Source organism: Lepisma saccharinum, chromosome 1, assembly GCF_977018435.1.
Source record: "Lepisma saccharinum chromosome 1, izLepSacc3.1, whole genome shotgun sequence".
NCBI lineage: Eukaryota > Metazoa > Arthropoda > Insecta > Zygentoma > Lepismatidae > Lepisma > Lepisma saccharinum.
This window is the reverse complement of record NC_139229.1, coordinates 203,113,590-203,129,724: the sequence shown is the minus strand read 5'-3', so window position 1 is coordinate 203,129,724 and position 16,135 is coordinate 203,113,590. Positions and strand designations below refer to the sequence as shown.

The window sequence follows — 16,135 nt, the reverse complement described above, 5'->3', positions numbered from 1 at the left end:
ATAATATCCCTCTTTCTTCATCTTGAATTTCTTTGGCAAAAATGTCAAGCTGCCTCTTCGTTCCCTTCCATATGCCAAAACAGTTGTCCACATATCTGCAAAACAGAATCATTTTGTCACCTCCCTTTTCTATCACTTTCTTTTCCCTTTCATTCATAACCAATTCAGCCAATGCACAGATTTTGCGGAAGCGTAAGTGGTCGTGAATGATTGTCTCAACACTACCGACACTGATATTCACCTCGGCAGCAATATCCCGCACTCTTACTCGCCGGTTCTCAAGAATCATTTGCTCAACACGTGCAATATTCACTGGTGTGACTGCAGTCGGGCGAATGTGTCCATGCGCTTCATTTGTCACCAGCTCCCATCCTTCGCGAAACTGCTCACACCATTCGTACACTCTTGTCCGCGACATCGTTTGTTCACCATACTGTGCTTGCAATCGTCTGAAAATCTCAGCTGGTTTCACTTTCTCCTTCACGAGAAATTTGATTACACACCGCTGCTCCACAGCCACACACACACTGCTTGCCGCCATGTTCGCTGCAACTGCTGCGCATGCGCGAAATACGTCATGCCGGGCGCTAGTTACTCGCGAAGGAATACATTACGTCACCCGCACGTTTCATCATGATCCGGCTATTCGTCAATTTTTTACGTACGAAAATCCCGGTCAACCTTGCACGACCCTAGTACTTACGATGCAATTTCAAGCAAAACATACCTGAATATCATAGGAAGTATACTTCATTAGCTACAAAATGAATTTTGTTTCAGGTCTCTATCTTTAATGGTTTTTGAGATATTAAGGTTTCTGTATACTGCTACACGAGCAAAAAAAGCCATGCGCCATGTTGCAAAAATGGCTGCCCCAGGAGAACATGCCAAACAATGCCAAACATACAATGCTGGAATGCCCTATATAATATTGCAAAATTGGGTGGAGGGAAACAAAGAAGACTCAACACTACGATGCAACAATATCTTTGTTTTGGTTCTCTGCCGCTCTTGTGTAGATGCTTTGGTGCAACAATGTGTTTAAACTATCTATTCCTCCTTCCTTATACATATTTAAACAATTAGTAATAGGCCTATTAATTTTTCACTACCGTAGCCTTCAAAATGATTTTGTGAAGTTTACTTCTATGTTTTGCAATAACACATTTATTTGACTAGCAAATGCATACAAAAATATAAAACTAAATCTTGTCATTCTGGGATACTGAGTTTGATTCCAGGAGACTTGCGGCCATTCTGGGAGGATTAAGCATAGGCATGTATACACCCACCATCAGATTAGGGGTGATTATGCAGTGTGGATGTCATGTGAAAAGCCAATCTACTCATGAGTGGTTTAGTGTGTGGAGAATGTGACATTATTACTATTGTCTAAGATCGACTATTTGCTGATAGAGACAAAATTGGTGAACATAGTAATATATTTAATAATCATGGGCGGTTATTCTGTGGAATGAATCATTTAGAATTTAATCTGTCTAAAACAAATTATTGTAATATTTTTCTATATTTACATAGGATGATACAAAGTAGTGGCAACACTGCTGTCACGTGAAAGGGGTGAGTCACTGCGCCACAAGTGTTTTATGGCTGATAAGGAAATATCAGACAAGGAAGTGTAGTGAGTGTGAACGGCTGTATGTTATACAGTCAAAAACAGCAGTGTTCTGAAGCGGAGGACGAGAGTGCAAGCACCCTAACAATATGTTTAGGTAAGTAGAACAACGTGCGTGGATCAAAATTGAAGTGGCATGTGGTCAGAGTGCAAAGGAATGTTGGCAGGGACTGCGTGAAGTGTGTAGTGATGCAACATAGCCATATCATACAGTGGCGTGATGGGTGAAAGTGTTTCGGGAAAGCAGGGATTCCGTGCACGACCGCCCTGTTCTGGAAGACCCTCAACGGACAACACCACCATTGAGCTCCTGGCTGCCCTGCTGCATGTGGATCGCAAATGAACTGCGCGAGAATTAGCCACGGAGATAGGTGTGTGTCATAAAAAAATGCTGCACATTCTGCACAACATTCTTGGGTTCCGCAAAATTGCAGCACGTTGGATACCGCATGAAATCACTGAGGTGAGACAATGGCATCACTATGTACTTGCACAGGACTTGCTGAACTGCTACCAGAGGGAGGGTGAGGACTTCCTGGGAAGGATCATCACTATGGATGAAACCTGGGCTCAGTTGTCACAACATGCTTGAAGTGGCAGTCCAATGAATGGAAACATCCTGGTTCTCCTTGCCTAACGAACATACACCCTGCACAAGGTGGTGTGAAAGTGATGTTTATTGTTGCTTACGACAGCCAGGGGGTCATCCTGCACCATACTGTACCTCCCAGGCAGACGGTCAATGCAGCCAACTACTGCACCTTCTGGCACGGTCTCCCATCATCCTGCATGACAATGCAAGGTGTCACACTGCGAAGACTGTGACGGCGCTCCTGCATAACTGACAGTGGGAGGTACTAGAACATCCGCCGTATTCACCCGATATGAGTCCGTGTGATTACGACCTTTTTGCCAAAATGAAGGAACCACTGCGCGGGAAGCACTACGACATGCGTGAAGCCATCATACGTGCTATAGGGTGGTCACTGCGGGACATCGACAGAGATGGACGGGCTGACGGTGTAAGATGCCATCCATACATGTGGCAGAAGGTCGTACAGATGGGGGGCGATTACATTGAAGGAATGTAACATGTGCCCCTCTGCCAATAAAATCAAGTACAAATTATATCAGTGTTGCCATTACTTTTTATCCAACCCTTGTATAACGAATTTTGTGTTGTGAGTAATCCCAGTGAATTTGTATGAAAAACATGTTTAAAAATCATACTTAACAGTTGACCAAATCACTGTCGTTTAATTAGGCTAAGTCGAAGCGAATGAATTCGCAGAACACATTTGGAAGCTAGCTCACGGCACGGGAAAGAGTGTAGGTGACTAGTGGAAGCACTATTCATACAGGGCTTGCAATCAAGAAGTATTGAAGAGAAGAGAGAGATTATTTCTGGTGGTAGACCAAAAAAATGTGTTTGTCATTTTAATCCAGACCAATGTGAAGTAACATTACAGTATAGGGGAGACTGATTTCTTCAAATTTACAGGAGAAAGTACTTACGGAAATCATTTTCTGTAGCGTAGTGGAAGTTCGTGAATGTAGTTTTGATCCACTTTAATGCGAAAAGAAGTTGTTTTCTGCAAAAATCTATGTCCGACATGCTGTTTCTCCTGCTGCCATTTGCTTTTGGCACGAGAGCACAATGTTCCGTGTGTTAAGATGATGTAACCCCATAGTCAGTGTTTCAAGCTCGCCGTGTTTTCACTAGAACATGACGTGTCGAGTATTTTTAATTTCTTTTTTAACTATGCTTTCCTAACCTAACTTAACGTAACCTTATGGAAAATGGTATTTGGGGCTAACGTGAATGGTTTTTGGGGCTAATGTGAATGGTTTGTGGGGTTAACGTCAATGGTTTGAGAGGCTAACGTCAATGGTTTGCGAGGTATTAGCATAATTTCAAATCCAGGCACGAAAGTAGCTATTTTCCTGTGAACAAGGTTGCAACACTGCATAAATCGACAAAACACTCTCACAACGTGGCCTGAACCAGTATGCTATCGCCCACCATAATGTGTTACAGAATCGAAATAACAAGTAACAGTAAGTACTCGTAAATGTAAGAAATAGACATTATCTTAGTTAGAAATGCATTATTTCACCTTTGGAAATGTTCCGCATTCCAAAATAGTAAGTTGGCAATGTAAAAAAGTGCAAAATATATGATTTATAGGTGTCTCCCCCATACTATAATAGTACCGAACATTTTGACTTGACTCGTCTCAGAAGCGAACTAAACATTCCTCCGATGAATATATCTTGATGGGAGTACAAAAACATTTCTTCATCATGGTTTGCTTTTTCTGAGTTGTTCCAGTTACGTGTGTTGGTTTCAACAAATCTGGCATCTAGTGCTATACCACTCAATGATATCTTTCAGCACTTCGCCGAATTCAAAATTAGTGCAGAAATATCCAATGGGAGTAACTGAAAAAAAGTTGTGCTAAAAATCTGATATTGCCCGGACACCTATAACTTCTTCGTTTTGACATTTGAACATACCTATCTGCTTCGCGGAACATTCTTTAAGGTGTATTCATGTTTTTCGTCCCGGAATCGGTGGAAATTTAAACTAAAAAATTATCTTTGTTTGAAATTTTTGAGTCCAAATTTCCCACCGATTCTGGGCTCCGCCCCTGGGGTAATTGACCTACCGCCCCCAACCACTAACGTGGCCCGCCTCCGCGGCTTTATCTATAGAGTCCCTGTTAAAGGCATGTTAGAAATTGGCCAGAGTCACCTGCCCCAAAATTTTAAATTTGAAGAAATCCGTTACATCACACAAAACACCTTCCAGATGTTAGACAATGCTACAGGAACTTATTACCGTAAGTAGTTTCTTCTGTAAAAATGAAGAAATCTGTCCGGGGAATATCAGATTACTACCGAAGTGGTGCTAAGACTGAAGTAAAAATTAAGATAAATTCTACAATCTAGTGATAGAAGAATTCATAAAGGAGAAGTTAACAACACAATAACAATAATGCTTATTTTCTTGTGAGACATGCTTAACTTGCTTTAAAAAATCAAGGACCGGCCCTGATAACATTATATAATTAATAATTATCCAGAATAACATCTTTCTTTTTGGTACTATTATCGTATGGGCAAAACACTTCCGAATCATATATTTCGGACTTCTTTACATTGCTAACGTGTTGCGGAACATTTCTTAAGGCGAAATAATGCATTTCTAACTAAGATAATGTTTATTTTCTCTATTTACGAGTACTTACTGTTACTTGTTGTTTCGAATCTGTAACACATTATGGCCGTGATAGCATACTGGTTTAGGGGGCGTTCTGAGAGTGTTTTGTCGATTTATGCAGTGGTGCAACCTCGTTCACCGGAAAATATCTACTTTTGTGCCCCTATTTGAAATTATGCTAATACGTCGCATTTACGTGCAGAACTTGTGAAATAACTTTGCGATTTACCACGTTCATTGTCCATAAACAGCAATTCGGAACCATCTTCCTTTCGCAATTCGGAGGGCCTCCCCCATGGCGCAGTGGTAGCGTCATTGCCTTGTAATCAAGGGGTCCCGGGTTCGATACCTGGTGGAGGCACAAGTGGTTCGGATCCCACTTTAAACTGTAGGTCCAGTCCCGATTAGCCTTACTGTGCATAAAGTGGACTTAAAACAGCAACTCAAACTTTCGCAATTCGGAACCATCTTTCTTTCGCAATTCGTTAATGCTCTTCCTTTACGCACAACACTCTTGCAACCTTGAACATTGACGTCAGACGAGGAATGCCTACGTGGTTAGGTTAGGCCTGTTAGGTTAGGTTCCATTAGCATAAATACAAAGAAAAAATAATATTTTCGCTAAGAGACGCGTTACCTCTTCCTTTACGCACAACACTCTTGCAACCTTGAACATTGACGTCAGACGAGGAATGCCTACGTGGTTAGGTTAGGCCTGTTAGGTTAGGTTCCATTAGCATAAATACAAAGAAAAAATAATATTTTCGCTAAGAGACGTGTTACCTTTGTATTGCCTAACAGGTCTCTCCTGTGACGTCCGAACACAATGTTGCTAGGATGTTGTGCGATAAGTGACACCCATTCGGGTCGGAACCATCTTTCTTTCGAAATTTGTTAATGCTCTTCCTTTACGCACAACCATCTTGCAACCTTGAATATTGACGTCAGACGAGGAATGCCTACGTGGTTAGGTTAGGCCTGTTAGGTTAGGTTCCATTAGCATAATTACAAAGAAAAATTATAAAAAAACCTCTCTCCTGTGACGTCGGAACACAATGTTGCTACAATGTTGTGCGATAAGTGACACCAATTTTCCGAACTCGACAGGTGGTTCTAGTGAAAACACGGCGAGGCTGAAACACTGGCTATGGGGTTGCATCGTCTTAACACACGGAACATTGCACTCTCATGCAAAAAGCAAATGGCGTGAGGAGAAACAGCGTGTCGGACAGAGATTTTCGCAGAAAACAACACGCATTCACATTAAAATGGATCAAATCTACATTCAGGAACTTCCAAAACGCTCAAGAAAATGATTTCCGTAAGTACTTTCTCCTGTAAATTTGAAGGAAATTTCAAGGAATCCGTTTTGCCCATACGATAATGTTACCCTTTTTTTTTTAGTCCTGTTATTCAATTACAGAATCTGGCAACTCAGGGGTTTATCCAGAATTTTCCTTTTCCATCTGGGAGTGTTGAGGAAAGTGTCAGTGTGTGTGTAGATAAATTACTATGGCAACCTACATTAAACATACCATACGGACCAAAAATATTCAAATGCATGCCTACAGTAGCTGAAAATCATTGCTTATATTATATAAAGCAGACTGATACTGACCTGTCCTAATATCAATCCAACATAAAAACTTTTGTTCTTGGCGAGTTTAGTTAAATATTTACTGATACTTTCTTCAGCGATGACAGTTCTTCCCATTGTGGAAGTAGTATACTTTCAATGTTCAATAAGTAATTCACATTTGTGTATACAGTTGGAACGTTTATATTTTGTATCACTGTTCCGTTTAATATATAATACTCACGAAAATAAACATTCTAATCTAGCTCATGCAGTTTGTGCAAGTACTTGCACAACATATAAAACAAATTCCTTTTTCTATACACTACCGGCACAGTGTAGTTCTACATTCTAAACGATCACAGATTGGTAATTATCAGTGAACCACTTCTTCTTCTTTTCTTGAGCCATACCGCCTGTAAGCGATATCTAGCCAAAGATGTCCACCTGTGGACTGATTTTATTACCTTTGTTCTTGTTCCAAAGAGCAATCTGTGTGTTTCGCTAAAGGGATTTTGGCGCGTTGTAAATCCATTCATTTTATAGATAACGACACAAAAATCATGCAGGCGGGTGAGTCTCCTAAGGGAGACCGGAAAATATTAAAAATTATTGTCGTGTTCTCATATGAAACATTTACTCAAACATTGGCGTTAATTTGTTTGCCATTTTTATCCATTATTCTTTTCTTGAAAAACACTTCGTCTCGTCTTTTCTTCTTTCTCATGATCTTGCACTCCCGATCCCGATTTTATAACACCTCCAAACTGTTACGAAGCAAGTTGTGAGGCATTTAAATGCTAGCGTTGTTTTCAACTCAAGAAGGGCGTGGATAATAGTATATTCTATGATAATAGTAGCAGTTCTTCCTTCCTGCAGCTTTATATACAGGGACGTCGTTAGGGGGGCCCGGGGGCACTGGCCCCCCGAAACGTTCACGTGGTCCCGGCAAACTGTTCTACATTTGCAGAAAATTTTACTTTTATGACAAATATTGCAAAATAGTTTTTCAGTATTTTTTTTTATTTCAGTTAGAAACACTGTTCTTGAATTTGAGTGGCACGAACCCAAAACAACAACATTTCTTTCTCGTTTTTCTGGTTCTAGCTATAGTGGATGTCAGTGTAAGAACCTAGCACTTCGTTGTTTCTCAGAATTTTGAGGGAGTGGTCTTTCCACCCCTCGCAATCGCAGGTCAACAACAGGCAGGGTTGGGCGTTGGGTGTTGCCGTTGCATCCAAACAATGTTTCGGACTTGAGTAGTTTGTGACCAGATTGAAGAACGACAGCTTGTGCAGTGGTAAACCACATAAATGCAAACAGTTACAACTGGTCCCGAATCAGAGCGCAATACACGCTAAAATAAGTATAATGGTGACAGGATGCCTATGTAGATTATCATATCTCCGGGTAAGTAGTATTATTCGCACCAAATAACTATTCTACTATTGAGACAGCCTAAAACACGCAAAGTGTTAAAAGTAATTATCTTCACAAACTGTACGATTTCTTGAGTCGCATATTTTTCTCGATATCGTGAAGACCGATTTTGGGAATCCTCCTTAACAAACGATGCCTCCCCGATGGCGCAGTGATAGCGTTGTTGCGTTGTAATCGAGGGGTCCCAGGTTCGATACATGGGTGGAGGTACACACTGGTCCGGATCTTACTTTAAACTGTAGGTCCAGTCACACTTAACTTTACTGTGCATAAAGTGGACTTAAAACACCAACTCACCTCAACTCCTTAACAAACGTTTCGAAGGATCGAAAATTTAAGCAAAACAAGTAAATACATTTTTGTAATTTTGAAGTAAATTATTATTATTTTGGCTATTTTTGGTTCGTATGAATCTGCCTCACACAGTAAGTTTATTTTATTGAATCAAGTACAATAACTAACCCTTGCAATAAGTCACTGGAAAGACATGGGTTGCACATATATTTAAGTATCTATAAATAAACAATAACCCGTGGTTTGACAGCCCTGGAAGGGCCTTGGTCTATCTCCCGACTGCCAGTCTACCTCCCACAATCCTACCTAGAGGTGTGGGGTTCTTTAACCAGTAATGGGGTGGTGTGAGGTCAGCACGTCGAACCTCCAACCGTTATAGGGGATATCCGTAAAGAATAATTATATTTTTGTGGTAAGGAGTCGTTGTCATTTAACAAACTTTATTGATTTATTCCATCAGCATTATTTAAAATGTAGTGCCATACTGAAATTACCAACTTAACAAAGGCACATTGATTGCTTAATGAGGCATTTTCCTTGTGTTATAGAGCAGGTTCAGTTTTTGGAGTATTGCGATGTTTTACACTGTCGGTTCGAAGAATTTTGAGAGTATTGATGTTTTGTCAAAGGGACCACCCCCGAATAAATATTTGTGGATGTTTTACGCGTTTCATCGTATTTAAGAAGGTAACTTTCCTCCGTACTACATGATTTTTGTCACTCAGGCTGAAGAGCAGATTCATAGATGGTACGGCCTTGGCAGAATCAGAAAGGAACTCTTATTGGCACAATGTTGACAACAGTCTCAAGAAGTCCCGCAACCGACAGAACTCGAAGCGCTCGGATAACGGTGACATACACTTTGGTTGAACACAAAGAGATGTATTGGTAGGAAATGCAGTGATTTTATGGCTCGTCCCTTTCTGGGAAGTCGGGGACCTTTTGAAAACACACTTTCCCTTCATGCAGACCAGGGGCCTTTTTTCTCGCACAATTTAAATTCGGCCCTAGTAGTGTATTGTTTCATTAAAAAAGGTTCCTGGACCGATTTAAATTTTACCGGATATTGAGTTCCTGCACCGTATTTAAATTCATACGGAAAAAAGGTTCCTGGACCGAATTGAACCCATTTACACTTGCTGATTTTCTCTCTCAGATGAGAAATGAATTTATTTACAATTACTGGACCATTAACAACCCTGTGATTGTGTTCGTTGACAGTATTTAAATTCTTCACGAAATAAGGTTCCTGGACCGAAATTAAATTCATCTGAAAAAAAAAAAAATCCTGGACCGAATTGAAAACGTTACTGATGAAGAGGTTCCTTATGGTCCAGAACCCATTTACGCTTGCTAACTTTTTCTTCTGGATGGGAATTGAACTTATTTAAAATTCCTGGACCTTTAACAACTCTGGCATCAACCCGTAAATGCAGACTCTGTGGCTGCTGCTTAGGCGAGAAAGTTGACTAGACATTCAAATCAAATTAAACCGAAGTTATATAGCGAATAATAGTTACTTACATAATAATATCATGAAATAAAGAGAGCAAAATTACTTATCAAGCATCTTCTGTTATTTGCTTATCCTAGTGGGAGTGAAAATATATTGCCCTTGGTGGTGAACTCGGTTCCTGAAAATTGAAGACGGCATTTTCTAATTTTCATTTCTATTTGGGCCGACAACTCCGTGGTGGAGTGGTTAGCAGGTTACGCTACAAAACAGAATGTCCCGGATTCGAATCCCGGCCTGGATATGTGTGTTCTTTGTGATGGCCCTTTCATCAATTTAATGTTCTCATTCTCATCTTCACGATTAGCCAAAAAGTGCCAGAAAAGTGAAATAAAATTAACCAAGTCAATCATTTCTCTTTAGTTATTTTACGCCGCTTTTCTACCTCTTGGCTTAAATGCGACGATGAGATTGAATGATGATCCGAAGGAATAGCGATGCGAGAGACATGATGCAACCACACCTGTCCAAGGTCCGAACGTGGGACCTTTGGTTTCGTAGCGCGTTATGCTCATGCTTCGGGAGTGGAATCCTTTGAATGAAAAACTATAAAAGTAGGGTGAAAGAGAACAACATTATACTGTGCAAAAAAGCCATGTTTAGGTCCTCTAAAGAAACTACAATTATTCACTAAAATTAATTTTGAAGGACAAAGTCTGCGAAGTGTTTTATCATTCGGTGACGTGTGGTCATCACATCGAGTCCCATCTAGTTTTGAGAGTGGAATTAACTTACATATTGATTTCAAGTAACTTCCCAATTGTCCTCACGATGTTGGACAATCGCAGACATTTTGGAGTTCCTACCAGGGATCGAACCTTGAAAGACTAGAGCGCAATAATTTGAGCTCGCGGGAATTTTGTTGTTTCTATTGGCATCATATATTTAGTTTTGCACGCGCAAAGATTACTTTTAAGAAATTACATGTGTTCATAAATTTTCTTATAACAGTTGGGCTGAAAAGTTCGTAGGCTAACATAGTAAAAAACATTTTTTTGACAAAATTCGATTTTATTATTCAATATAGTTGCCTTCGAGGGCGATACAACGATTATAACGGTCATACAATTTTTCGATGCTATTTTTATAGTACGATTTCTCTTTAGCCTCAAAATAGGCCTCAGTTTCGGCGATTACCTCTTCATCAGTGCTAAATTTCTTTCCAGCGAGCATTCTTTTAAGGTCTGCAAACAGGAAAAAGTCACTGGGGGCCAGATCTGGAGAATATGGTGGATGGGGAAGCAATTCGTAGTCTAATTCATATAATTTAGCCATCGTTTTCATTGATTTGTGACACGGTGCATTGTCTTGATGAAACAGCACTTTTTTCTTCTTCAAATGGGGCAGTTTTTTCGTGATTTCATCCTTTAAATGCTCCAATAACGCTATGTAATAATCGCTGTTGATGGTCTGGCCCTTTTTGACGTAATCGATGAATATAATACCATGCGCATCCCAGAATACTGATGCCATTACCTTGCCAGCCGACTGTTGCGTCTTTCCACGCTTTCGATTCGGTTCATCACGTGCAGTCCACTCGGCTGACTGTCGATTGGACTCTGGAGTGTAGTTATGGAGCCATGTTTCATCCATTGTAAAATATCGACGGAAAAATTCGTGTTTATTACGGTTGAATATCGCTAAACATTGCTCCGAATCATCAAAACGTTGTTGCTTTTGATCCATTGTGAGCACGCGCGGCACCCATTTTGCACACAGCTTTCGCATGTTCAAATATTCATGCACAATATGTCCAACACGTTCCTTTGATATTTTTAAAGTCTCAGCTATCTCGATCAACTTCATTTAGGATCATTTGAAATTATTTTGTGGAATTTTTTGATGTTTTCGTCGGTAACAGCCTCTTTGGGGCGTCCACTGCGTGCATCGTCTTCGATGCTCATTTCGCCTCGTTTAAATTTAGCAAACCACTTCTCAACGGTTGATTTTCCTGGTGCAGAGTCCGAATAATGTTTATCAAGCCAAACCTTGGCTTCAAAAGTATTTTTTTTTCGCTAAAAAGCAATGCTTTATTAACACACTGTAATGATCCTGAGAGATCATTCTCATTAGTAACGCTAATGTTTATTTACTCGGTGTATATGTAACCATTGTTATTAGGTTCAAAGTTATTTTATTTACTTGTTCAATGTTACATGTGTTAATACCTGCTTTGATAATTGTGTTTATCAGTAGTGATTTATTATTATTCTCTTAATAAGGCCCTGCGTGGTCGCAAAGAATATGTAATATTTCTTATAATTGTATATTAACGTTTAGCACACGTTTAATATTATAATATGTATTTATCGTTTGTACCTTGAGCACGTAGTTCAATCGTCTGCCGTAGAGATGGCCTTGCCTGCTCTAGCTCGGTTCCACGTAGTTCGCGTGAACGGCGCTAGAGGCGCTACCTGAACCGAGGCTATATAACCAGCCGCGGAGCAGATTTTCTTCAGTTGATCCCCTCCAACTGACTGATCAGTTAGTTCATATGAACTTCCAGCCTGATCATTACCAGTGCGTAGTTAGAGATCGGTTAGTTAATTGAACTCTCCAGCCTAATTATTGCCTATTTTTGTGGGAGCAGGAAAAGGTTTATTATCCATTTTGCCTTGACTCATCTCACTCAACAGATCGCTAGGTGCCGTGGCTTGCCGCGAGTTGATAGCTTCCTGGAGATGAGGCCTTGCTCGAGAAAAGGTTTATTATCCATTTTCTTCAGTTGGCTTTCAGGTCGGCTCACGATAAGATCTCTCTTACCAACTGACCCGGAAGAAAGGAGCACTCCGCTCTTGCGAGAGGCCAAGCTTCTTAAGGAAGGAAGGAAGGAAGGTGCACTCCGCTCTAGCGAGAGACCAGGCTCCCTAGAGAAGTTGCCCTCCGCCTACGGGCGAGAGAAGTCGCACTCCGCTTTCCAGCGAGAGAGGTTGAACTCTGCCTTTGGCAAGATAACCCACTCCACTTTCGAGTGAGAGATACCCACTCCGCTTATTGGCGAGAGAGAAAAACTCCACTTTAGAGTGAGAGGACACGCTCCGCTTGTTGCGAGAGGTTTCCTCCCCCTATCAACCTGCGGCACCCCGCCAGGGTAGTGTGGCGTAGGGTTTCCAGGCAACCGCCCAGAAGGAAAAATTACAGGTCAGTGAGATACTACGGTTATCGTGAGGGTGACCCTAATGGATGCCCCTTTGTTCCCCGAAAGCCAACAGTTCCCTGTAAAAGCCTACAGCTATAGAAGTCGGCGCTAGCAAAGGACTGCACTTCCTGACGTTTGTTGGAGCTAAGAATACGACCCCAGAGGACAGCAGCAGCAGTGTATCTGTTCCCAGTTTGCAGAAGCCATTCTCTCCCCATTGTGTGGCAATATATTGGCCAAGTGAGTGTAATATCCTACACGGGTGTGTGCTAAACTTACAACGTTTATAGTTGCATAAGTGTATCCAGCTACATTCATTAAACTTTCTCTAACGTTGGACAGTGTACTTATTCCCGATCCCTGAGTGAAATAGAGTCTCATACCACCGCTGGAGAAAAGGTTAGCATAATGGGTAAAACTTTGCAGAGCGTATGGTGCTACTGATTGGTCGTGGCCAAGTTAGTAGACTTGCATCCAGCTGACGTGCTCGTGTAGGTGTAGTAGGCACTTTTCTCGAGCAGGACGTTGCAAAGTTAATTGGCGCTTACACCGTGGGGCCCGAAGTGATTATTCCCGAACTGTTAACATTACTGGCAAGTGCAACACTAGGGTGAACTGTTATCGGAAATACTAGTGGTGGTGTTAAACAGCTGGAAGCACCCTTTCAAAGTATTTTGCCGCTTTTAAAGTGGAGAACTTACGTGAAACCATGGACAGTGATAAAGCAGGGAAGACCCTACGAAGCAGATCTAAGAAGACAATGGATGTAGAGACTGAATTTGCTTGCTGTAAGAACCAGGGATAGCGAAAAGACTCATTCCAGTGTAGCCAGTGTCATAAAAATTTCCATTGGCACTTGGAAGGTAAAGAGATGACTAATATAGCTGAAGGTGAACTTTTGTGTCAGACGTGTTTATCAATGCCTTCCGTAACCTCCGATCCAGAGCCAAGTTTCTCTGCTCAGACTCCAGTAGCTGAAGGTTTACTAGACTGGTTGATGAAGGATAAAGAGAAAAGGAAAAATGAAAAGATTGAGGAAGAGAAACAGCGAAAAAAAGAAATGGCTGCAGCAGAAGAGAAAAGACAACTTGAGAAGCAAAAATTTGAAGAGAAAAGACTCCTAGAAGCTGCTGAAAGAAAGCAAGAGCTGCAAGAGCTTAAAACTATAATGCATATTCAGGAAGAGAAAAGAGAACTTGAAAAAAAAGAGTCGGAAGCTAGAAGACAAGAAGACTTGGAGATGTTTCATAAATTAGTTGAAAGTCTAGAAGAAAAGAGAAATCAAGAGAAGGAGGAAGATGATAAAAAGCGTAGAGGAGAATTACAGGAGGAAATGGGAAAATAACTGTAAAGTTAAAAGAGTATGTTAGTGAAGCTGTAGAACCTTTAAGATCTTGGCAAAGTGAAATCATTAAACAAATCGGTTTTTACTTAGAGCTGGCCCAAGCTTTAGCTGAGAGAGAAAAGAATAGTGAACTTCATGAGGAGAAGGTGAGAAATATTGAAAACACAGTAGAGTCCATTCAGGCTTCTGTTCAAGTGTTAAATGACAGAACTGAAGTCATAGAAAGAGAAGTCCAAAAGCAGCATGAAGTTATTGAAGTTGCCACTTCCACTCTTCGGGATGAAGTTGAGAGGACAACTGTACATAAGATTAAAAATCTTCAAGTACAAAATCAGAAACTGGAAGTAAGCTTAAGGCGGGAATTACAAGAACAAACTGGACTATTTGTTAGAAGAGTGGACGACTTGCAAGTGCAGTCCCAAAATTTAAAAATTCAACCTGAGCTTACTCATGGGATAAGTTCTCCTATAGTGACTCCAGATAGAAGCTTAAATCCCGAAGCAGAATCATTTGAATTTCCAGCTACAGTGCGAAACCCATTCTGTATTACAGATAAAGACCGACTAGAACGGAGAAAGAGACCTCGTGATGGTGATAGTTCAGATGAATACCCTCCAAGGCGAAAGTCGCACTTTAAGATCCCCAGAATGGCAGATATCGCTCATATACCTAAATTTAAAGGCGATATAGAAGCACAATCTGCTGAGAAATATCTCCGAGAGCTCAATGTTGAATGCAGGTACCAGAACACTATCGGCTTGAATTACTTCCCCGAGTTTTTACTGGAAAGGCAGAACATTGGTTAGCCGGCAACATGGATAATTTTGTTGATTATACAGGTTTCTGTGATAGGTTCAGAGAAGAGTTTGCCTCTAAGAAAGCTAAGCAAAGGCAATTGGCTTCTGTCAGAAATCGAAAGTATTCTCGATTGGTGTATGAAAACATGGAAAGCTTTGCTTGGAGTGTTTACGCTGCATACAGGAATCTGGCGGAGAATTTCAGTGAAAGTGAAGTTCTTAACTTAATTATTGGACAATTGTCTTATCGGATGAGATGCCTTTGTCTAGCCCATGCTCCTTGGACAGTGTATGAACTAACTCAGTTTTTGAAAGACTTTGACATCTATGATGAACCAGAGCCTTGCAAAAACAAAGGATTCACGAGTAAAGGAAGTTAATGGAGCTAAAAATTTTAAGGTAAGAAACATCGAATCTAGACCTACTGGAAGAGAAGACACTAATGGTAGGCCTTGGAGATATAATAGAGGGGGTGCACGATATGGTAATACTCGAAATGTTGGTCAGAGAAATGCTATCCTAAGAAACCGTAACCAAGGTAGGAGGTCACCAGGACCTAGAGAAAATAACCAAAACTCTGATGTTCCTAATTCTACTAGACCAAATCCTCCTCGAAACTTGGAAAGGCCTCCTGAGATAAGAGATGACCTGACATCTGAACAGGAGGAAGCTATTGATACGGCTCGTGAGTTCCATCAGAATCAAAGGTCCCAATATTGTCAAACAAACTAGGACCTTGTCTTCTTGCTTCGTTCCCATTTAGGCAAGGGGCTTCGAAGGAGCGACTAATTTCAACTACAAGAGATGTTCAAGAGTTACAAGTTAATTTCCAGTTAACAGAGACAGAAGAAAGTTGGTTACAACAAGAGTTGAAATCTGCACGTGAGTCCAGAACTAAATACAGATCTCCTATTATTCAGGCCAAACTAATGGACATTTTGGTGAATTGTGTTATTGACACAGGTAGTGAGTGCTCAATCCTTAGTCATTCGGTGTGGACTAAGTTAGTGGAAAAAGTTCCATGAATACGAATTCAAAAAGTACCAGAGGTAAGGTTGGTTGATTTCTCTGGAAGTAACAGGAAACGAGTTTATGGAAGTCGTAGTGTTGAATTGGAAATTGGTGGAATGAATTTCAGCACAGAAGTGTTTATCCTCAGAGGTTTCGGAACG

General features: G+C 40.8%; 1 protein-coding gene across 1 annotated transcript in view; it reads right to left on the bottom strand.

Annotated features, from left to right (window-relative positions):
* Positions 1-6,777, bottom strand: part of LOC145991261 (protein odr-4 homolog) — a 40,334-nt gene extending 33,557 nt beyond the window's left edge. The window contains exon 1 of the mRNA XM_083127230.1: positions 6,478-6,777. Coding sequence (XP_082983356.1) covers positions 6,478-6,573 — 96 coding nt within the window. The 5' untranslated portion in view covers positions 6,574-6,777. The remainder of the gene's footprint in view (positions 1-6,477) is intronic.
* Positions 6,778-16,135: the final 9,358 nt, after the last annotated feature.